The 25,430-nt window shown below is 32.5% G+C and overlaps 3 protein-coding genes across 3 annotated transcripts in view; 1 reads left to right on the top strand and 2 right to left on the bottom strand.

The window, feature by feature from the left end:
* The window catches only part of LOC115879988 (flotillin-2), a 398,348-nt gene that overhangs the window by 292,492 nt on the left and 80,426 nt on the right, over positions 1-25,430 (top strand). The gene's annotated exons all lie outside the window — the stretch shown is intronic.
* On the bottom strand, positions 1,089-7,108 carry LOC115879991. The gene is made up of 2 exons (XM_030897069.1): positions 6,689-7,108; positions 1,089-1,865 (listed from the first exon to the last, which is right to left on the bottom strand). The coding sequence occupies exons 1-2, from the start codon at positions 7,061-7,063 to the stop codon at positions 1,248-1,250; spliced, it is 993 nt and encodes a 330-aa protein (XP_030752929.1). The 5' UTR covers positions 7,064-7,108; the 3' UTR covers positions 1,089-1,247.
* Positions 9,228-25,062, bottom strand: LOC115879985 (glucose dehydrogenase [FAD, quinone]-like). Its single transcript, XM_030897059.1, has 5 exons — positions 24,831-25,062; positions 21,535-21,672; positions 19,333-19,501; positions 14,559-14,790; positions 9,228-10,409 (listed from the first exon to the last, which is right to left on the bottom strand). Exons 1-5 carry the CDS (start codon positions 24,981-24,983, stop codon positions 9,269-9,271), a joined length of 1,833 nt encoding a protein of 610 aa, XP_030752919.1. The 5' UTR covers positions 24,984-25,062; the 3' UTR covers positions 9,228-9,268.

The following is a 25,430-nucleotide window of genomic DNA, read 5'->3' on the forward strand; positions in this document are numbered from 1 at the left end:
CGTCGGTTATAATTTCTATGTCAATTAAATGTTGAACAATAAGTCAAATTGCACAACATTTTTACCAATATTAGCATCATACTCCAAATCGTCATTATTTACTATGAAAAACATTAATTCAATTGAAGTATGCTCAAACTCTACAGTTACCACCCTTTTGCAAACCTGATGATAACGTTATTAATTCACTTAGAGTTTTTTTTTTAAATTACTATTTTTTTTTTCAGTGCCTCCATTTTAACAGAAATTTTCCGAATATATCCAATTACAAACTCAACTAACTCCTGATTAGAAAATTAATTTTGGTACCTTTTATAAACAGCAACTTCTCCCATGCATACTTACAATACAAAGCATACGAATCACTAGTTAGATTAACTGGTTTTTTTTTAGATTTCTTTTGGTTGAAACAGTTCCTTAATTGCTGAATTAAGTATCCAAATCCGTTGTTCAGGGTCCCGATTTTCAAACCAATGGGTCTCCTGACCAATGAGCCATCCCAAACCAATGAGCATCTCCACTTAAAACTTTTTGCACGTGCCACTAACTCACGCTCCTGCCATTTAAAGTCCTGTTCAAATTGTTCGATTTCACTACACATCAATAGCGCCAGAATCCGCACGTGTTGTTTAAAAAAAATGAAAATACCACATTTTCATTTGCACGCCCCTGCGTCGCGGCGCCTAGGAACCCTTGAGATTAATGGAAAAATATTTCGCATTAACTCCGCGCGTCGCTGATATATTCTTTGATTGTGCCGACGCCGACATGTTATTAGTCTGTGGTTGTACCGACGCCGACGCTTCATTATTCAGTGGTTGTGGGCGAATCTCCACTTCCGATGATAAAAATTTGATTTCAAATACTTAAGGCGACACCGTAGTCAAGGCAAGACTGAGCTCTGCCCGGGGCAACCGATCTCATTTTCCCACCGGTTCCCGCTCTTGACAACGAACCTTCTTGATAAAAATTTGTTTAGAATGCAATAATTTATTAAACGCCGCTAACATATACCATCCCGGACAGTTCATCTGTGTGGTCTGTATTTTAACGCATGCGAGAGATAAATATAAATGGCCGGTTGACAGACAGAGACAGAATAAAGACCAGCATACTAGAGATGAGCAAAATTATTATTTTTACTTCATTGTACAATTATTGTACACCGACCATAATGAGTAACTGAGTATGAACTTTTCTTAATGTGACGAGCGCACTGGTGTGACGAAAGCACTGGTACATCTAACTTAATCACTATTTTCCTGAGTAGATTCGACTGATGTATTGCTAGGAGGTCTCCTAGGAAGGTAACTGTTGCCTGACATAGCACTGGAAGGGCCACTTGGGATACGTACGGTATTTGTGGAAGAGGCACCTGCAGGATAGATAGTGGTTCCTGAATATGGCTTACTTGCTTTTCGCGAACGTTGTAGTGCGATTGATGTTTCTCGAGGAGGATAATCGTACATTCCTAGGCCCGCTTCCAGCAATATGGTCTGTATCTTGTGCGTGACGATACACCGACCATAACGAGTAGGCATTTGCCTCACTTTCATTTCTACTTCTTGTCCTAACAAAGAAAATACGTCGCATTTTTTCTTATTCTCGTATATATCTCTAAACATTTTCAAAGCTTCAGCCTCCATATCATCAGGAAGTGTATCTTGATGTTGACAAGTATTACTACGTTCGCCAAGTTTTTGTTTTTTACGCCCCGTGTTACTGAAAAGCTCGGTAGAAGGTCTCTCTTCTGCTATATATGGTTCTGAATCTTCATTTTCAATGTTATTTAATGGAACATCGTTCGTCTGAGAATCTTCCAGGGATATGTTCTCAGGACTTGCCGGATTTGTGTTGATCTGAATCTGAAAATAAAAAATACATATTATAATAATCGCACTGGATAAACAACCGCTTTAGGTTGACAAAAATCGAAATTAGAAATATTTATTTTCGTATGTTCATCCATTGTTAGCCTTGCACAAACGTGGAGCGCAAAAGAGTAAAAACCCTCGGTATTTTTTTTACTTTATTCGATAGAAAATGACACTCTGAATCGAATGACATATCATATGTCAACTTTTGATATTTTGGCGTATAGTTTATTTGAAATTGCAACATGCGGTTCATAACGACAATTTGACTCAAAATACCAAGTGTGTGGTATCAAATTATTCGTAAAAGAATGCTTTTTCCAAATATGCTAATGAGCCACCCTCGTTCCATTTGAAAAATTTGAGATATGATTAAAAATACGATTGGCCCACCCTGTATTTTTTCTTACATATCCGGTAGACAAAACTATGGTGATAATGCCATTGGCTATGTTCAGTTAAGACAACAGCAGTCACTATGCGAAGAATGGCAAAAATTACACCTGAACACAAAATTAATGCAAAAAAAATTACAATATGCAATGCATTATAAATACTGCTGAAAATGCAAGTGTAATACCAGCCTTTAAAAATGTTTAATGTCATTTAATTGGCCAAAGATTTAAATAAGTACTCTTTGATTCCTCATCAATTTTTTTTTTTGATTTTGAGCACCTATTTTTTTATTTTTTTTTTAATATTTCAGTGATAACCCACATGCACGTCTCTGGTGAATCTGTCGACACTTTTTTACTACTAAAATAGTAGCACTTATAGTAATTTTCACCATCAAAATTTTATTCAAATCAATTTAAAAAATTTTAATAAACCCAAAAAAAAATAAAACTTTAAACTCCCATAGCTACGAAACAAAGCAGATTCGGAATTTCGTTGATATAAAAACTAAATCTTATTTTTATGTCAGAAATCTCCCCATGAGAGATGGCACATGTTTTTTGAAACCTGCTGTATGTTTGCCATATATCAAAAACTAAACGATAGATTTTAAAGGCAGGCGGCCACTGCGAGCGTAACTAAACTAAGCTAAGAATATAAAAACAAACGGTAACTAAACGAAAATAAGTTTCATCAGCCACTGGGAACGATTTTCGCTCAGTAGTCAGCTAAGTTAGCTGCGTTTTCGTATTGTTTTGGTATTGTGTCTCTTCTATCATAGAACTAATCGCTGCGAAAAAATCGCTGGAACCTGTCACGAACTAAAACGAGCGAAACTAAACTACGATTTGAATCTTCGTTCATATATTTTCGTTTAGTTTCGCTCAAGTGGCCGCCCGCCTTTTATTTGATATCAAAATTATCAATTAAACTTTTAGTTACGTAATCGAGGGCGCCATTTTAAATTGTTGCCAACCATGGACATATTCGGCGCCTTGCTGACTAATTTGGAATTTAAATTTCCCGCTGGGGATTCAGATGGTAGCTCTGCTATAAAAAACGTCAAGTTGTCACATTTATTTATTTATTTCCTGATATTGCCTTTTGTTTTGACACTTTAGTTTGGTGTAAATAAATAGTGTTGTGATACTTTAAGCTTAAAAATGCTTTACTAGCAGACCTTGCAGTCGAACACTGTTCTTATGTTCTTTTTAGAACATCTTTTAGTGGAAAGTGTACAAGATAACTTAACAGCCGTAAAAAACTGGCTCAGATGGCAGACGGCCCAGATGTTACGGCGCTATATGATACTATATCCAGTGACTTACGCACCGTTAAATCTTGGTGCGATTCTAATCTCCTATGCCTCAACCTTTCAAAAACTAAAGTTTTGTCATATAAAAGTACTATACAACCTTTTGTACTTAATAACACCACTATTGACGTCGTGGACTCTGTGAGATTCTTAGGACTTGTGGACAACTCGTTAAAATGGGACTTGCACATCGAAGCCTTATCAAAGAAACTAAGCTCTGCCTGTTTTGCGCTAAGATCAGTGTCAGGAACTTAACTCATCAACCTCTAGAATGGTCTATTATGCCCTTTTTGAGTCGCATCTTCGTTATGCCCTTCCATTCTGGGGTACTTGCTGCGCGACAAAATTTGATCGTATTTTCAAACTTCAAAAGAGAGCAGTTCGATACTTATTGGGACTAAACAGTAGAACTCACTGCCAGAATTTCTTTAAAAATTTCAAAATACTGACTCTTCCTTCCTTATTCATTTTTGAATCCGTTTGCTTAATCTGCAAGCACATATTCTCTATTCCGGAAAGGCCTTCTCACAACTATCCACTTAGGAATGCGGAGCACGATATTTATCTGCCAACCCCGAGCTCAGAACTAGTTAAGGGCTCAATACTGTACAATGCCAAGAAAATGTACAATCATTTGCCTTCGAATATCAAGTCACTTTCAATCTTTCCCGCATTTCGCAAAGCTCTGAAATCATACTTACTGGAGAGAGCCCTATATGCGGTCAACGACTTTTTGTTGATGTTTAATCATGAACAATTTAGAATTTTAATTTTAATATTTTGATACTCTCACACACTGGTTAAAGGTCTAGTATTTAATATTTTATAACTCTTGTTTTTATGTTATTATAACATGATTTTATCCATTTACAGTTTTTGCTTTTGTAAAATTTTCTAGATACGCCTGTGTTCTGCAATGTCCATATATGTTTTATTTGTAATTTTATGACGTAAATTTTTTTTTGAATTGATTTGTATTGTATGACATTTTTTTTTATTATTTGTATATTTGTTTTTGTGCTTTTTTTGTTTTGCTTTATCGATGAAGCTGTTTTGGCTTTTTGTACAATAAAGCGTTGTTTTTTTTTTTTAAACTCATCGCAACTGTATTATAATATTTTGAACGGGAAAGCGGTAGTAATGGTCCTTTACGAGCCCTAACAACTATATGTTGGGACAAGGTCTTTTTTTGCAATAAAAATAGTAATTTGTTAAAACGACTCAATTTATTTTGTTTATTATTCTAAATTCAAACATTACAATATTATCTAGACAATTTTACTATATTTTTATAACTTTGCAAACAAATCACTATTGATAATAGCTTATTTTGCCAAAATCAAGCCAAATTTGCTGACAACTATATATTGGGACAGCACAACAAGAAATTTGTTTAATACGGAGTTACATCACCATTCGCCTTAACAACTGCCTGAATTCTTAATGGCATTGTATTTACCAAAGATTGGCACATTTGAGGAGAAAAATTATCCCAAATTTCCTGCAGTTTTGAACGCAAATCAAAAAGTGTTCGTTGAGGGTGGTTTCTTAAATATTGCTTCATTTTATGGCCACACAGTTTCTATAACATTGAGGTCCAGACTACTTGCAGGATGGGATAGAACTTTTATATTATTATTACCGAACCAATTTTTAGTTGATTTTGCTGAATGGCACGATGCTCCATCTTGTTGGAAAATATAGTCTTCGTTTGGAAACAATTCTTGAGCACTAGGCAAAAGTGAGGTCTCAAGTATATGTTTATATTTTTGGGCGTTAACAGTGCCATCTATAAAATTTAATTTCCCAAACCTCTTGCTGACATGCAATCCCAAACCATAATCCCTTTAGGAAATTTAACAACCCTCTTTATGAAAGGCTTCTGCTTTATTTCGTATTATTCGTTTTCGATGATCTCCAACGCAAACATCAAATTTAGACTCATCGCTAAATATGACCTTATTCCAATTATTTTGTGTCCACGATAATTTAGATTTTGCCCAATTGTAGCGATTTTTCTTTTGAATTTCTGTCAGTAGCGGTTTTTCTTGGGCCTAAATAAGAATTTGTATCAATAATCTTCAGATAATTGATTATCCACACAAAATAAAGTTTACCTTGTAAAACCCCAGACCGCATTTATGGATATATTTTCGGCAACATTCTCTTGATATTTTTAAACCAGTTACAGTATTCCATTTAACTGTTACTTCGAGAAGAGTACTTCTCACAGACTTGCAAATTTTTACTAAATTTCGTAAATCTCTCTGAGATACAACTTTTGGCCTTCCCGAACTTTTACCTCTAACGTCTACATTGGCAGATTCGCCGTATTTTTTTATTATATTAAAGACCGTGGTTTTTGGAATACTTAAATCATCAGAAATTTTTCAAATTGTTTTTCCCGTACTGTATTGACGAATGATAATTTCGTGTAGTTTTTGATTTGTAGCTTTTCCACGGACCATTACTTTGAATTAAATTAACAAAATTGAAAATTAAAAAAATTAAAATTACTTACAGTAAATCTCACTACTCAAAGTATCGAGTCACTTACAAACTGTCAATGCTGAAGTAAACAGTTTGCGACATTTGCAACGTTTATAGCAAAGCCGCCTATGATGATATTAATTATTTAAAAATGCTTGTCCCAACATTTAGTTGTCAGCAAATGTGTCCCTTTTATGAACAAAATCCGCTACTGTAAATATCTTATTCAAAGGTAAATATGGATTGATTAATTCATAAAAATATTGTGAAGTTGTTTAGGATATATGGCTATGTTTATATTTAAAAAATTAAACATATATTTTTCAGTCATTTTGAAAAACCAGGGCAATAATTCCAAAATATGACCTTGTCCCAACATATAGTTGTTAGGGCTCGTATGTCCCTTAAGTGCTGTTAGGAAGGTGAGTTTTGTTGATGTAAATAATAACTGTTTATAAATTGATACCTATCTAATTAATTTATTTTTGTTTCCTAAAATATTTTGATTAAAAGAAAATATATAAAAGTTGGCAACGCCGTGCCGGTCAAGCTTAATCACGTGACTAAAAGTTTATTTGGTATGAACTGTATGAAATAGAATAGTTTTACTTACCTGAGAATTATCCACACTTTCACGTGGTGTATTTTTATCATTCAAAAATAACAAATACTTATAAGCGAACCATTTTGGCTTGTTAACTTCCAGGCACCCAGAATTAGCTTGTTTAGTTTTAATTTTTTTCTTTTCTTTGTAGAACTGACTAGTAATATTTTTTATTTTGCGTTCGATTTCCGACTTTTCAATTTGCATAGCTTCAGATATTGACATCATCGAATCGTACCGCCTATTTCTGTTTTTGTATAGTTCATGTTTCGGGTTCCATAAATTGATTTGTTTACGGTAAAGTTTAATCAACGATATGACTTGTTTTTGACTCCACTCCGGTTCTAAACTGTTATTTAAGAGGGTTCTTTCTTCCTCGTCCATTTCTTAAAGGAAACCGCCAACGCTTGACTGTACTAAAGGACGGTCACTGTATAACTGAACCTTAAAACTGGTCGTCGGTTGCTCGGTATTTGTTTGATCTCTGCCGAGGCCGCAAACATTTCCAGCCGGGCGAGCCCAGCCGCCGGCTTTTGGTTGCCATGCGATTTAATTTCAGCAGTGTTGCCGAACATTTATCTTACTACGGCGTTGTGACGGCGTGCTCGAAGTTCCGCTACATGCAGGGCTGCCAGATTTTACATTAAATCTCACGATACGAGCGCAGGTTTTCACGATTTTTAAGATTTACCAATTAAGAATTACTAGTATCAGGAATATGTGAAAATATCTCAGTAAATAGACAGCAAAGTTATTGGTGCTGAATTAAATGTTCTAAATAATGCATTAAAAATGTTCTTGATTTTTCCGGTTATAAACATTGCTGTACAGGGTGAGTCAACGATAGAATGTTCTTATTGATGAATCTTATTTGTTTCGAGGTTTACAAAATTTTTTTTAAATATAAATGTTATAGGGAAGGTTAAGATACACATTTTAAAATTGTTATGGTCGAGTATACAGGGTGCTTCATAAAAGTTTGGCGGAAATAACATATGTTTTTTTAAACGCAACATCCTATTTTTTATTTTATTTTTAGATTCTGCGTAAAATTATATAATTTTTTATGCATAATGTTATTTACCTAAAATTAATAGTTTTTGTAGTATTTCAATTTATTGAAACAAATGTTAGATTTCTCGATGTGGTAAAAAATTGTCAGCGATGCCATTGTTTTTGAAGTTGGATTACTAATTTGGGAGAAGAGTTTTATAGAGACGAAGAAAAAGATGTATGTAAAGATATTTTAGTTATATGTTACAAGGTGTTCACAATATATTTATGAATTTCAGCTACTTAAAATTAAAAGATCTCAATATTTTTAAATGGTACACCCTATATATAATACTTTTTTCTGATAGATTTTACAAAACTCTTCAACTTTTATTAAATATGTCATATATGTACGTATTTTTAAAAGTTTGTTATTTATTCCAATTTTTTGTATTTTTACCCATATTTTTAATACAATTACGCTATAACATCATAGTTACCATGACAAAAAATAATCATTATCAAAATTTGATATGCCTGTTAAGCAAGTTAAGAATAGAACTTGAATTATTTTAGTTTAACTTATTGTTATAAGTATAGACGGTCGAGATAATATTTACAGATTTTCCTGAAAACGAATTAGTCAGTGTGACCGATATACACGAACAAGCTAAGAAAAAAATATTCTTTTGTTTGGTACTATACAGGGTGTCCCAGAAATAAGTGCAAATATTTTAAGGGGTGGTAGATCTCGATAAAAAAAACATATTTTCTCTTTATCGTTTTTCAAATAAGTCCAAAATAACGGAGTTATTTTACTTTGAAAATTTCCAAAAAAAAATGATTTTTTGCTAAAATTTTGAGAACCACTGGATCTTTTCTGGATTTTCTTTCTTGTAAATTTAATCTAATACCTATGTTGCCATATTATCAAGAAATTATGTTTTTTAACTGAAAACTAAAAAAAATCCAAAAAATTTTTAAAAAAATTTCGAATTTTCAATTTTTTTTTTTTCGCGAAAAAACCTCATAGGCGTGTTTATGGGGTTGAACTATACTACCAGTTAAAATATTAAAATATTTGCACTTATTTCTGGGACACCCTGTATATTGCATAGTACTTTGCTAAGTTCTATAAGAATTAGATGTAGATTATCTAGAAAACTTGACGAAATAAATTATAAACCAGAATTGCTACGATCAATTCGTTTCTACGAAATTTCTATATCAATAGTTGTCAACAGCTAGATAATCTAGTATTACCCTAATCTATGGCTATTCGCGCTAAGGGAAAATCCAAGTATCATCTTTCATAATTATAGAAATACACGAAGAACTTCACGACTGTAATTTTAATTTAATCGAGTAAAGTTAATTAATATCAACTAATAATAATAAACATATCAATTGTCAACCCTAGTATAATTATTATCAATTTTGTTATAATATTTTTGTACAAAAATTAATAGGGATATCTCTACCCTCATTTCTTTTTTTTTCTTTACTCTTTCAAGGGTAAATACTTTTTTTGATAATAAATAATATCGATAGGATATATAATAATTTATTTAACATGAGTACATAAATATGCTGAAATTAATTTGCTTTGAATGGAGATACATAATCTTTAATCCATTTTTCCTTCAATATCTCGCTGACACTTATACCAAGCATTGCGTCGCTAGCTACCGTGTTACCGACGGGTATCTCATTCAGTATGCTCGAATCTGCGATTCGCAAACACCGCATTTGTTTCACCTCGAAATCGTTTTTAACCACCGAATATTTGTCGCATTCAGGCCCCCTAGCGGTTGTACCGGCAACATCTGATGTCGGATGCACCATATTTTTTATGTAACACTTGACATAATGCAACGAACAAAATTTGTAGCTTCTGCAATCTGGCAGTCCGATATCTATTAGTTCGGCTCCAATATCTTTTAGAGGAGCTGTTTCAGTGGCGTTCGTGACAAGGGTGAAACCGGTTAATAGGGAGCGCATATCTTCGTTTTCTTCGTCTTTCAAAAAATTTCCAACTATATTGGGACTACTCTGAAAATGAGTTTCGTTTAGAAGAATTTCTCCCCGAGATTTGGGCTGCATTAGTGTAACTAAAAAGAGTAAAATAGGTTGGTTTCTGTTCTTTTCCAGTAAGTTCGTAGATATTTTCTGTTCGAATTTCCAACCGTTCAGCCAAGCCGCTAACATTCTGTCTTGTATATGAAAATAGTTATGGTGTATGGCAATTGTAGGATCTGTTGGATGTTCAGCTGTAGAAGCATATAACGAGAAATCGTGTATTCCAATAGTGGACAAATTTCCTGATCTAACCATGATATAATCAAAAACGCTTCTGATAAATTCCAATTCCGAAGACTGGTTACTGTCAAACGTAGCATTTAAACTTACAAACATAGGTATTGTAACGTGCATTTGTAGGTTCTTTCCAACACCGGGTAGATCTAATATAACTGGAATTTTTCTGGTTAGTAAATAGTCTTTTGCTCCCATTCCACTCAAAAGCATAAGTTTGGCGTTGTTGATGGAACCGGCTGTAAGAATCAGCTCTTTGCGTGCCTGTAGAAATACTTTTTTGTCCGATATAGTAACGTTGACTCCTTTAACTCGTTTGTCTATGGGGTGATTGGTAACAATACTGTCGACGACTGTATTCTTGGCAAGAAAAAAGTTTGAACGGCTTTTAACCGAGGTGAGGAATGCTCGTGCCATATTTAGCCTGAAAATAGAAATAAAAAATATTACTTTTTAAAATATATTTATATTACATTTAAGATTTGGCTAATTTAACTATATCTCAGTAGACGAGAGTAATGACTTATAATAATAATAATGTAGTACGATTTCTGCCAATATAATTAGCGGAAATGATTGTTTTAACAATATTAACTCGCTTCAAAAAATATGCGCTTTTCATATTATCATGCAGGTTTCATCTGAATTATTGATTACTATTTTGCCTTTGTTATACCGGGTGCGTCTCAAAAGTGGCTCACCACTATAACTTTTTGATTTTGTTAGTTAAAAAAACGAGATTTGGTATGTTAGTATATGACATAAATTGGGATTGATTGACGTATTCAATTGTTTGCGGTCGCTTACTGTTTCACCGGAAATGACTACAACTTTTGATTTTTAAATAGCACCCTCGATATTTTTTTACTTTATTCGATAGGAAATATCAGTCTGAATAAAATGACAAATCATATGTCAACTTTTGACATTTTCGCATATGGTTTATTTGAAATTTTACTTTTATAGGGGTTCGTAACAAAAATTTGACTCGAAATACCAGGTGTGTGCGTCTGGTATCAAATTATTCATAAAAAAATGCTTTTTCCAAATATGCTAATGTGCCACCCTCGTTCCATTTGGAAAAAATGAGATATGATTAATTAAAAGTACGATTTGGGCATTTTTTAACCGGCCAGGACAAAAACATTTGACGATGAAATATATTTTTCCAAGGCTCCTTGATTAAGAATTAGTGTTTTTAATATAGCCATGACACTCTAGATTTAAATTTAAAATACAATTTTTTATTAAGCGAGAATATCAAAAGTTGACATATGATATGTCATTCTATTCAGACTGATATTTTCTATCGTATGAAGTAAAAAAATACGGAGGGTGCCATTTAAAAATCAAAAGTTGTAGTAATTTTCGTTGAAACAGGAAGTGATCAAAAAGAATTGAATACGTCAATCAATCCTAATTTATGTCATATACTAACATATCCAATTTCATTTTTTTATCAGAAAAAATAATAAAGTTATAGGGGTGGGCCACTTTTGAGACGCACCCGGTATAAGGTTCGGCAATAGTGCGTCAGGCATCTGTAGCTCCTAGAATAAAAAAAATGGGAATATTGTTTAAGTGCAAACCTAAAGTATGTACTAGGATGTATTCAAGGAAAATATTTGAACTTCTATAGGGTGGCCCAAAAAAGTATTAGTGGATCGAGATGATTTTTTTAAATTGGAACACCCTGTATATTACTGCATTTTTGGCTTTCTCTCTGATCACTTTACATAATCCTAAGATATTATTAAATATAGTTCGATAGTTTCAGAGATATTAACAAATAAATAAAAAAAAATATTTTTCTCAGCCTTTTTTAAAATAATTATTAAAAATAGAAAAAATGTCCTGAAATCAAAACTATACTAGGTATTTACTATAGTTGGTTTGTACTTACTTTCCTATAAATACCGTAATCTTAAACTATACAGGGTATTCAAAATTCTATGCCAAACTTTTTAATATATAAAATAGTTTTTCTTCGATATTTTAAATGGAATACCCTGTAAGGAGCATATCAAAAATCTTAGATCGACCGCGACGGGCTCCTAAAATGGCCGACTTTTAGGAGCCCGTCAAGCGAAATTTCGGTTTATCAATGCTGTTCTAATTTTATTCAAAACGTGTAAAAATATGATGTAGGGCAGACTCAATAATTTGTTGTTTTATTTTACGTTGTGAATAAATTTTGGCAGTTTATTAAAATTGTTATAAAAATATACATTTCTAATAAAAATACATAAGTTATAATAATTATTTATTAACACAAACATCCGATACGCTACTGAAGCAGGTAGGTCAAATTGACGTATCTAAATTCTTTGACATCTAATCTTTGACAAGTAGTAAATAAAACCAAAATTGCAAGAAAAAATATATAATTAGTTAATTTCAAGTGAATTTCATAATTTCAAGTGAATTTCATAAATGATCGGTTGACTATACGTACGAGCCCTAACAACTATATGTTGGAACAAGGTTATTTTGGAATTATTGTCCTGGTTTTTCAAAATGACTGAAAAATATATGTTTAATTTTTTAAATATAAACGGAGCCATATATCCTAAACAACTTGACAATATTTTTATGAATTTGTAAATCAATCCATATTTACAGTAGCGGATTTTGTTCATAAAAGGACAAATTTGCCTGACAACTAAATGTTGGGACAAGTATTTTTAAATAATTAATATCATCATAGGCGGCTTTGCTATAAACTGTTTACTTAAGCATTGACAGCTTGTTAGTGACTCGATACTTTGAGTAGTGAGACTTACAGTAAGTAATTTTATTTTTTTTTAATTTTCAATTTTGTTAATTTAATCCAAAGTAATGGTCCGTAGAAAAGCTACAAATCAAAAACTACGCGAAATTATCATTCGTCAATACAGTACGGGAAAAACAATTCGAAAAATTTCTGATGATTTAAGTATTCCAAAAACCACGGTCTTAAAAAAATATGGCGAATCTGCCAATGTAGGCGTTAGAGGTAAAAGTTCGGGAAGGCCAACAGTTGTATCTCAGAGAGATTTACGAAATTTAGTAAAAATTTGCAAGTCTGCGAGAAGAAGTACTCTTCGCGAAGTAACAGTTAAATGGAATACTGTAACTGGATTAAATATATCAAGAGAATGTTGCCGAAAATATATCCATAAATGCGGTCTGGGGTTTTACAAGGTAAACTTTATTTTGTGGGGATAATCAATTACCTGAAGATTATTGATACAAATTCTCATTTAGGCCAAAGAAAAACCGCTACTGACAGAAATTCAAAAGAAAAGTCGCTACAATTGGGCAAAATCTAAATTATCATGGACACAAAATGATTGGAATAAGGTCATATTTAGCGATGAGTCTAAATTTGATGTTTGCGTTGGAGATCATCGAAAAAGAATAATACGAAATAAAGCAGAAACCTTTCATAAAGATTGCTTAAAGAGGGTTGTTAAATTTCCTAAGGGGATTATGGTTTGGGGTTGCATGTCAGCAAAAGGTTTGGGCAAATTAAATTTTATAGATGGCACTGTTAACGCCCAAAAATATTAACATATACTTGAGACCTCACTTTTACCTAGTGCTCAAGAATTGTTTCCAAACGAAGACTATATTTTTCAATAAGATGGAGCATCGTGCCATTCAGCAAAATCAACTAAAAATTGGTTCGGTAATAATAATATAAAAGTTCTATCCCATCCTGCAAATAGTCCGGACATCAATGTTATAGAAACTGTGTGGCATAAAATGAAGCAATATTTAAGAAACCACCCTCAACGAACAATTTTTGATTTGCGGACAAAACTGCAGGAAATTTGGGATAATTTTTCTCCTCAAATGTGCCAATCTTTGGTAAATACAATGCCATTATGAGTTCAGGCAGATGTTAAGGCGAAATGTGATGTAACTCCGTATTAAACAAATTTCTTGTTGTGCTGTCCCAATATATAGTTGTCAGCAAATTTGGCTTGATTTTGGCAAAATAAGCTATTATCAAAAGTGATTTGTTTGCAAAGTTATAAAAATATAGTAAAATTGTCTAGATCATATTGTAATGTTTGAATTTAGAATAATAAACAAAATAAATTGAGTCGTTTTAACAAATTACTATTTTTATTGCAAAAAAAGACCTTGTCCCAACATATAGTTGTTAGGGCTCGTATAGTACTTACTAGCGAAAAGTTGTTCTATTATTTCCCTCGATTTTTGACCGAGATTTACCGCACGCTACACAACCAACCATTTTACAGTATTTTTCGATAAATCGCAATAGTGTCACTATTAGTTAAGTTCTGCTACAATTTCTTTCTAGATTTACTACACTCAAATTCAAATGTGTCAAATGAACCGTCAAACAGAACTGTCAAGGATCCCCATCCTAGAGTCCTCTTTCCGTCGACCATGCATGAATACATGGATAGCCTTATACTCCTTCCTTAATCTTTTTATTCAAAGATGCTGTTTTTTTTCAGCAAGCAGGAGATTTGAAATTTTGAAGGAAAAATTGCAAAATAATCTACTTTTCTTTCTAAATACTTAATAAAAAATATGTATAATACATTTTGTGGCTTACCTTTCTCCTTCTTTGATAGTCAAATAGTTCTCCAGTATTCCCAAAGGTGAGTTTTCCAACGCTTCATTAAAACTAAGTTTTTCATATGCCTCTCTTAGAACGGATCGAATTTCAGAACTTGAATTAATTTTCTCTAACTGAATATCGCCTTCGTATACATTTTCCCCCTCGGCATTGGGATAATATTCTATACTCTGGTATATTAAGTTTAACGAGTTCTCTAGACTGCGCTCTATAATTGATAATAAAATTTGATTAAGATTAATACATAATAATATTTCCTTTGAGACTTTGATGTATATATGTTACAGGAAATATCTGATTTCAGGCCGTTTTAGGTTGGCCCTAGGACATACTAAAACTTCCTTCGTTGTTAGAAACTTTGCAAATTTCCTAATCCATACTAGTATGGCCTGACATGTGTTAGGATAAGTCTAAATAAATTGTGTTGTAATACTTCAAGCTTAAAAATGTTTACTAGAAGACCTTGCAATCGGACATTGTTCTTTTTAGAACCTCTTTTAGTGCGAAGTGTACAAGATAGCTTAATAGCCGTAAAAAAACGCATCGCAACTTTATTAGAATATTTTGAATGGCAAAGCGGTAGCAATGGCCCTTTATGTCCCTTAAGTACTATTAAGGAGGTGAGTTTTGTTGATGTAAATAATAACTGTTTATACAGGGTTGTTCACCACATACGACACGGAATATTATAGCTAAACGATTAGATTTTTACCAGTTGTAAGTTTTGGGTTCGTTAAAGGTGTATTAGAGCTAAATAAGTAAAAAATATTATACGAGGCATGTTTTTTAAGTAAGTACCGTTTTGGAATTAAAAAAAACGTGCAAAGATATCGTTAATAATTTTATTTTTACATGAAAGCCTGTACCTTAATCTAATTTTTCTACATAATTTCCGTGAATATTGAGGCACTTGTCATAACGTGGCACCAGTTTTTAATACCCTCCTCATAAAATTCTGCCGCCTGACTGGTTAACCACTGTATCACAACTGTTTTGACTTCGTTATCGTCTTGAAGACGCTGACCGCCCAGGTGTTTCTTCAAGTGCAGGAATAAATGGTAGTCACTGGGCGCCAGATCAGGGGCTGTATGGAGGATGATCTAGAGTTTCCCATTTAAAAGATTTAATGAGATCTTTGGTTCCGATTAGCCACATGTGGACGGGCATTGTCATGCAGCAAAACAATACCCTTACTCAACTTGCCACGTCTTTGTTTTTGGATTGCACGGCGCAGATTGTTCAATGTCTCACAATAAGATGCTGCATTGATTGTCTCATTACGAGGCAGAAACTCCACTAGCAATACTCCTTTTCTGTCCCAAAAACTGTGCACATGATTTTCCGGGCAGAAATTGTTTGCTTAAACTTCACTGTTTTGGGTGATGATGAATGTCGCACTGTTGTTTCGATTCTGGTGTGACGTTAGGTCACCCATGTTTCGTTACCAGTAACAATTTTGTCTAAAAAATCTTCACCTTCATTGTGGTACTGCTCAAGGAAAGTCAATGCACTGCCTAAACGTTGGGTTTTGTGCAAATCCGTCAACATTTTCGGAACCCAACGTGAACACAATTTCCGGTAATTCATGTTCTCGGTCACAATGCGATACAAAACACTACGAGAACATTGAGGAAAGTAGTCGCACAATGATGAAGTTGTAAAGCGTCTGTTTTCTTTCACCTTTTCGTCCACTTTCTGCACCAAATCTTCACTAACGACCGAAGGACGCCCACTCCGTTCTTCATCGTGCACATTTGTTGCGGCCATCTTTAAATGTTCTCGCCCATTTCCTTACCATTCCATCACTCATAATGTTTTGTCCGTAAACTTCACAGATCTCACGATGAATATCGATCGGTTTTACGCCTTTAGCACTAAGAAATCGTATGACAGCCCGTACTTCACAATCGGCGGGGCTCACGATTGTCGGAGGCATCTTAAACACTCAATAAAACAACGTATACAATGAAGAATCAGGCTGTACTGGCGTCTGTGCATAGACAAGAGATGTAGGTAACCAGCGCGCATGCGCGGAACCGTAGCGCTGCGGCGGCGGATCGCAAACGGTACTTACTTAAAAAACATGCCTCGTAGTTGTATTTTTTAAATGGAACACCTTGTATATTATTCTATTTTTTAGATTCTACGGTTGAAATAAAGGTAAATTTGATTAAGGTTTATCACACTTAAACCTTACCGTTTTTGAAATATTTTCAAATTTTATGAAATTGCAGTAAAAAAAATAAGGCTTTATTTCTCCAAGGGTATCAAAGTTTTTTAATACTAAATATTTACTGAAGATTATTTATTGATCAGATATTGTGTTGCAATAATAAAAATTTTACTACCTTATACAGAGTGTCCAAAATTTATATTAAATAATTACTAGTTTTAAACGGCAATAACTTGTTTAATTTAAATGGAACACCCTATATATTTTACGTGAATCAGATGCACAATGTAATTGTCTGTCAAATTGTATTCTTCCATTTTTACCCATCTCTTCAAGTTTTCATAGAAAATGCATTTTCTTATAATTTAGACCTCATTTATCACTATACCTATGGAATATTGACATTTTAGCTTATTTTTAACAATGTAACAAATTTTTAAAGGGTACAGATACTAATATTGTCGATATAGTTCGCTTATTTAATTAAAAAAAATAAAAATAAAACTGTTTAAATATTTTTTGTTAAAAAGGACCAATTAATATGATCCCAGTATTCAAACTACATTAAATTGACTGTTTACGTTAAAGCAATAACTGTTCCAAATACTAAAAACTGAATTTTGTGTGTGTATTAGACAGTGTGGTAAATAGTAACACCTTATAAATTTTATTTCATTTATTGACGAATGCTTATTTATAAAAAACAGAGACATTCATTTTCATAACTTATTATTATATAGATTTCTGAGCCAAATCCACATTTATTTAGAATAATTTATTAATTAAAACATTTTTTGTAAGAAATAATGGTGGTATATTTAATTGGTATACTCTTTTACAAAGATTTAAATAGTTTTTTGTATGCCAATGGGCTTGCAAAAAATGCTTGCTTAAATTAAACAAGTTATTGCCGTTTAAAGCTAGTCATTATTTAATATAAATTATTCCATGGGTATAGTGATAAATGAGGTCTAAATTATAAGAAAATGCATTTTCTACGAAAACTTCAAGAGATGGGTGAAAAATGGTATAATACAATTTGATAGACAATTACATTGTGCATCTGATTCACGTAAAATATATAGGGTGTTCCGTTTAAATTAAACAAGTTATTGCCGTTTAAAGCTAGTCATTATTTAATATAAATTTTTGGACACTCTGTAAAAGGTAGTAAAATTTTTATTATTGCACCACAATATCTGATCAATAAATAATCTTCAGTAAATATTTAGTATTAAAAACTTTGATACCCTGGGAGAAATAAAGCCTTAAAACTTTTACTGCAATTTCATAAAATTGAAAATATTTCAAAAACGGTAAAGTTTAAGTGTGATAAACCTTAATCAAATTTACCTTTATTTCAATTGTAGAATCCAAAAATAGAATAATATACAGGGTGTTCCATTTAAAAAAATACAACTATAATATTTTTTACTTATTTGGGACACTCTGTATCTTGTAAAAATATTTTTAAATTGTAGCTCTACGATTTTTAAATTGTAGCTCTCTGAACCTTCAACGAACCCAAAACTTACAATTTGTAAAAATCTAATCGTTTAGCTACAATACTCCGTGTCGTATGTGGTGAACAACCCTGTACATATATTTATAATTAATTTATTTTTGTTTCCTAAAATATTTTTATTAAAAGAAAATATATAAAAGTGGGTTAATCACGGGACTAAAAGTTTATTTGGTATGAACTGTAAATTTATAATCTCGTATTTTACAATACTCACTTGGCGTCATTATTTTATTATTTAAATTACAAAATGGTCTTTCGGGTACAATTTTTGCCATAAATCTTTCCAATCTGATAGTTTCTTATTTCAGTCTCTTTTTTATAGTTTTATTTAATCCTGTATTTATTTGTTTTAGGTATGGTACTTATTATTCGAAGTCAACGCAAACAAAGGTAGGAGATAAAATTATATTCATAACATTGTTCAAATAGCTGAATTGAATGAAGATCAGCTATTGCTCTATGCATGTTAATGTTAATGTGCGATAAAAAGTGAAATTACAAATTTTTCTTTATCGTTTTTTGTTTATTTTAATTTGACTCTGGCAGTTCAGGTAAAACCTTACAGCTCCGATATTTAAAGATTTTAGTAGACGCACACAGAAAGAACAAGGCAGTTTTAGTCAAAAACGTTTTTGATTAAAACTGTCTTCATGGGATGGCTCGACGCAAATTAAATGAGCCAACGCATACTAATTTACAATCGTGAGATTTAAGACTCAAAATTTAAAAATCAAAAGTTGTAGTCATTCCCGGTGAAATAGGATGCGACCGAAAACAATTGAACATGTCAATTAATCCTAATTTATGTCATAGATTAACACACCAAATCTCGTTTCTTTATCTGCCAAAATAAAAAAGATATAGGGTTGGGCCACTTTTGAGAAACATGTGGTATATTCGTGTTCGTAGAATTAGAATTTTAGTTTGTCCCACTTTAACAAACTATAACTTTTTCATAATTTAAGAAAGGTATACAATAAGCTAACAATGTACATTTTACAGTCATGTAAGATTTAAGAAATTTTTAAGCTCTATGGGTATGGGTACTATACCTCGATAATAATGTAAATTGTTAATGGAACTGGTACCGCCAAGAACTCTCCCTCTAAACATCGAACATTGTTTATTTTTGTATGCTCGACAAGTTTCCTTGTCTTTTTCTAACCGATATTGCCATGTATCTAAGGCCGATTCAAAAAATGTGGGAAAAAGTGCCGGCACCTGAAAAAAAGAATCTGAATCAAGAACGTGAATTTTGGCGAACTTATAAACTTTAAAATTCATATAACTCAAAACATACTATATTTTTGTACTTACAACATTTGTGAACTCAGTGAACTAGACCATCGATATACAGAGTGGTATATTTTGACCCGAGAAATGCGTCTGTGAGGTTTTTTCGCGAAATAATGTTTTTTTCTTTTGTGTTGGAAAAAAAATACATTTTTTTAATTTTTAGTTAAAAAGATATTAAAAATACGACAACAGAGATAAATAATCGTCGGTGAAACGTGATAAACTGCTAACTCCATTATTCCTAATTTTAAGAAATAAAAATATACTTCTGGAGATAGCAAGCTTTATTGTTTTAAATTTTGAAAATGGAAATGAATATTACCCAAACAGATTTAGAAATAATCAATTAAATTTACAAAATATGATATTCATAACCATATATTTATAATATCGTCGGCCTAGAAGCAAAACATACAAGTCCAAAAACGAATAAATTTTTAATGAAAATTTAAAAAAAATTGCATTTTTAAAGAACTGAAGTAGCAGAATTTTGGACTTAATGAATATGAAAATAATTTAAAAATTAAACTTATAATTCTTAGAAGATATGGTAGAATCCTTCCATGCTTATCCTAATTTTTATACAACGGTAATAGACCGAGCTTGGAAGACAGTGCGTGATTTTATTAAATTTTTATTACTTTTCTCCTTATTTTTTTAATTTTTATAAAAATTATGTATCATTTACGTGAAAAAACGTTGAAAAAAATTAAACTGATTAGGTATTATGGAAATTCTTGTACAAGTAAGTAATGTTATTTAAACTATTTATAGCACGCCGATGAATTGCTCGTATATAGAATTTCGTGTTTCCCCTTACCTTACTTTACGGATACCCCGTATTTACAGAACGGATCGACACAGGGTCGGCCTGGCCATATTATATAGATATCTATTAGGGGGGCCCAGCCTTCGAGAGCCCCCTTTATAGTTCATTATTTATTCTTAACAATATTTGCTTTTGCATTGCATTATGGAATTTGCATTGCATTGATATACCTTGCATTAGGGTAGTTCCCTGATTTCTATACAGGGTGAGTCTTAAATAAGTGCAAATATGTTCAGGGCTGGTAAATCTCGATAAAAGAAACAAAATATTTTCTCTTCACCGTTTTTTCAAATAAATCCAAAACAACCCAGTTATTTCACTTTTAAAATTTCCAATTTTTTGCTATAATTTTGAGAATAATTGGATTTTCTTTCTTGTAAATTTAATCTACTATCTATGTTACCATATTACAAACAAAGTATGTTTTTAAACTAAAAATTAAAAAAAAATCCATTTTTTTTAAATTCCAAATTTTCAAAAAAAAAAATTCGCGCAAAAGAACTCATAATCGTGTTTCTTGGGTCGAAATATACTACCCTAAACTTATTTAAGACTAACCCTGTATATAATAGGGAAAAATTGAACAAGACGTAAGGCGAAAAAATACGCAAAAAAACACACGGGCCCCTCCTTACATTGCCACCCGGGCCCCTTTGGCCTAGTGCGACCCTGGAGCGACGTACTTTACTAAAAAAACATACGACTAAGAATCTGCGTGTTTGCTTTAGCGTGAACGTAACGGAAATTATGGAGATAGCAGCATTTCGGTGGCTATTTCAGATCACTAGGAGTTAGCAGATATTATTGAGTTAAAATAAAAAATGTTCTTTAATGGGAAAAAAATGTGTTTGCTTTGGTATTAGAAGATATGATATTATATGCCATAGCTTTGCTAATGGTATAAAAAAACTTATTAACGTAAAAAATGGAGTTAGCAGGTTATCACGTTTCACTGACGATATTTAAAAAGACTGGACCATGCAAGACCAAGGCCACTACTACTTATTAGACTGCAAGAACAAGACGTCTTAGTGTTTCATTTGCCAATCACTGATTTCCAATCCCGCTTTGATGCAGGTTTTTTCGATTGTATGGTATACTTACTAACCAAAAAAAATAAGAATATTACCGCTGTTGTTGTCTCAGGTATGTCTCCTGCCTCTATTAACAATACACTCCATTGATCTTGTTGCGAGAGTCGGTTTGCTAAGGCACATCCAGCCGCACCAGCTCCGACAATTATAAAATCAAATGTCGTCTCTTCGCCCTGTCGATTTCAAAATTATCTTATAAATTATACTATCTAACACCTCAGTGAGACCGCCCACCAAAGTGACGTAGCATCTGGCGTGACACGTAATCTGGCAAGTAACATGCATCTAGCAAGTTACATCGAATTGAACAAACGACAATAAGTGTCAGCGCACACGGAAATAGCGCTGTCAGAAACGCGTCATTTGTCATTGTAGCATGCCATGCCACTGCTTCAAAACTAGAACTGGTTCTACTTTTCGCCACGTGCTATTAACACGTTACTCGAATTTGGCAAAAATGAAGGACGATCCGGACTTCAATATACGTTTTGTATCACTGACTAAACCACGCATTTATGACCACACTCGTGCCGATTATTCCAACAGGAATAAACAAAACTTGGCATGGGAACCACTTTTCTAACTTGCACATCAAAGGTTTCTTTTTTTATTCTATAAAATGCTTAAAATCTTTCAGGATAGATATTCAATTCCTTAAAAACACTAAATCCACTGTTCCCTTGTCTCTTTTTGCAAAACGGGTGTATCCAATAGCAACGCTTTGGATAATTTTGGTTCATATTAATTAGGTTTACAACTGCTAACAAATCTTCATCCTCTGAGGACGACATGTTTACGCCACTGCCACATCGCTTATATGCGCGCTTCCTGAAAAATCATGCAACGCTATTGCCATGTATGTACAACGTCATATGCTACATCACTTTGGTGGGCGCTCTCACTAACACTATATTTAATGTAGCAGAATAATGTTACCGTTACTTAAGCCCAAATACGTCAAACAATTCATAAAGCTTCATTCAAAACTTCAAAATTAGTAGTTTTAATTAGCGCAAAGGTGTGTGTCCCTCTAATTTCAATGTAAGGATTCAGAACGTTAAAATTAGCTGTAGTACTTTTCAATAAGTAGAAAAAGTTAACAAACTTTCAACTTTTTCTACTAATTGTAATTGAAAAAGCTAGTGCGCATGTGTGAGTTCATCATGTGATCTCATTTTAGCCTTTTATAAGGTTTGTTCTAACACAGAAATTTGTATCGTTCTAGAACGGTAATGGGACGATCCCAAACGTTCTGGAATTTTCGATATTGGGTTAGTACCAATATCGTATTTTCGATATTGGGTAGTTCTATTAGTATACCAAAATTTAATGCGGGTTGGAACGGTTTTTGAAGTGATTTTAGAATCGATTTTTCATTGGAATTCACAATTAAAAGAGTACGGGAGAGAAAACCTTGATCGCTATTCCAAAATATTCAACTATGATGTTCTTAAGTTTAAGAAAAGAGTAATAATAATAAACTAAATACTGTCCTCATACCAAGATTTGAAGTTTAACACACTTAAAACATTCATAACTGAAGAGGTTTTGTTAGTTAGCAGCTTCCTGGATTTGGGAGCCTACTCAGCTAGAGTTGATATGATTGGTGCTAATATCTTTAGACTATGAGTTTTTATTGGTTTTGACTGATCATTTGTGTGCTAAGATATTCGCCCAGGCACAGTTGGAAAATTTATTAGTATAATTTAAATTAGTTCACTCAACAAGGCCCTAATTGCCACACTAAATCGTACTGAACCAAAAACATCGGCACGAATGGACGATTGTCGTGTAGATTCAATTTTAAACTAGAAATTATTTACAGCGTAACTCAAAACCATTACATACATACACATGTTATACAATATAATTCTCAGATGAAATGAATCAAAAAAGATTTAGCACAGAATATTTCAACAGAAAAATAAAATAATATGCTTATTTAACACAGTTAAACAATAAGAAAACGTTTACTTTACCTTTAATAACTTCCTTTGTCACATTAACCAAGATTTACAAACTAAATAGTAGTCTAAAAATTATTACTTAACATCTATTATCGCTGTTATTTTTCTGATTTCCCTCTCCCTAGTTTGCGAATAATATTTTAAAAATCAATAAATTTTATTTATCTTTACAGAGTGTCTTAAAAATGAATGTTTTGAATTTAAAGAAATGTGTTTATTTTTAAATAGGCGGTTCATTTCACAATTTTGTATTTTTTTGGATTTGTTTACGGATTATTGAATTTACTTGTTTTTTAGTTAATACAAAATCACCTTTGCTTTATTTATCAAAACTCACAAATCATCTTCAGTGGTATCGACATAATCATTATTACTGTCCTCTTCGTTACTGATCATATTCCAAAAATATTTATTTAAAATATGTATAAAAATGATAAATACCAAAGAAAACTTGAGGAATCAGCAAATTAAAAACAGAAAATAGCCAAAGAAATAAAAGAAAATCAATAATCAGCTGACACACAGTCTTAATACGCATGTTCGTTCTTTTGATTCTTGCTTTAAGACTGGTATCGAAATCACCGTTCCGAATACAATTCATTAACAGTTACAAGCAATGACTAAAGAATCCAAGGACAAATAACACCCGAGAGCAAATTGTTACAATGTCACCAAACAGTGCCGTGGCACATATTTTTCTTAACTTAGCTGTTTGAAGAGATATTTATATTTTTTGATAAATGTTTTAACTACGCCTATGGTGTATACGGTTGTATCATACTAATTAATTACGAAAAAAACGTATTAAAATATTAACAAAAGGTACAAAACTAGTATCGACATATAGCACACATCAAGTACATAATATAATATCAGAAAAATTATTAACGAATTCGATAAGAAAACGCAAAAAAGGTGGAGCGGACTGTTTATTTACCTATGATGCAACGTAACTCCTGGCTCTTTCTTATCGTTGCGGCTTTTACACTTGAAAGCTGAACAACTAATCACCATTGTAACAAAGTTTATACAAATTTCACTACACACAAACTATTAAAAATCGCTAAAATTGTCGCTGGTGATCAGCTGACTCATTCGTTGCCATAAAAAAAATGGCGTCTAATGTCACAAATTCTGCTGCAGCCCGTATATGGGCGTTACATGTCCTTAAATTCTTTAGTTATTGGTTACAATTCTGGTTGGAACGCAAAAGTTCGCTAAACGATTCTCTCGTTGATGGAACGCATTTTCTCTACTGCGTATTAAGAACGGTTCTCTGCTATGTTGGAACAAACCTATTATGTCTATATTGTTACCTAAAATGTGGAGATAAAGGGGTTTTCAATTATTTTAATTTTACTTACATCTAGCAGCTTCGATGAGGCATCCGCCGGGTATTGAGTATAGTCTCCTATAAGTTTTATGTTGAAAAATAAGGCATTTATCAGTATCAAGAAGGCATTAGCAAATGCGCCTCTGAGGTGTGTTATATCGTACGTAATTATACCCGTTGGCATTATCTTACTTTGTATTAGATACAGTAATTTTTTTCAAATTTATAATAAATGTAACATTCAATTTTGGGGTGACAGATTGTCATATTATATACTTAGATGATTAAACTGAATAGACACGGTAGTAAGCATTTTTTTAAGTAGATTATTAAATTTTTAGTTCTTAATATGATCTGATTGCTGTTTTTATAGGTCTTCCATTTGTTTAAATGTAATTTTGCAGTAAAGTTGGAATCTCATGTTCCGATTTCCTACGACACGATGATATGGCTAGGAGTTTTACTAGTTGATAAAATAATTAGAAAACGTAGGTATAAGTTTGCGATTTCTGCAAATTCGACTTTTGGACAAGTGGAGAAAGATATGTCAAAATATTTTTCAATAACGTTTGATAAAGCGCTATATCCCGTGGTTTAAAAAGAATTTTTAACCTTGTGTATAGTGCTAACT

Source organism: Sitophilus oryzae, unplaced genomic scaffold, assembly GCF_002938485.1.
Source record: "Sitophilus oryzae breed Bouriz unplaced genomic scaffold, Soryzae_2.0 scaffold_1604_pilon_pilon, whole genome shotgun sequence".
Lineage (NCBI taxonomy): Eukaryota > Metazoa > Arthropoda > Insecta > Coleoptera > Curculionidae > Sitophilus > Sitophilus oryzae.

What these genes read in the sequence shown, in the direction of transcription:
- LOC115879991 (XM_030897069.1), bottom strand. Translation starts at nt 7,063, where the DNA reads ATGGACGAGGAAGAAAGAACCCTCTTAAATAACAGTTTAGAACCGGAG. An exon ending in AAAGTGTGGATAATTCTCAG is followed by an intron (nt 1,866 to 6,688) that starts GTAAGTAAAACT and finishes TTTTATTTTCAG; the next exon opens with ATTCAGATCAACACAAATCC.
- LOC115879985 (XM_030897059.1), bottom strand. Translation starts at nt 24,983, where the DNA reads ATGCCAACGGGTATAATTACGTACGATATAACACACCTCAGAGGCGCA. An exon ending in CCTCATCGAAGCTGCTAGAT is followed by an intron (nt 21,673 to 24,830) that starts GTAAGTAAAATT and finishes TGAAATCGACAG; the next exon opens with GGCGAAGAGACGACATTTGA. An exon ending in ACTATCAAAGAAGGAGAAAG is followed by an intron (nt 10,410 to 14,558) that starts GTAAGCCACAAA and finishes TTCTATTTTCAG; the next exon opens with GCTAAATATGGCACGAGCAT.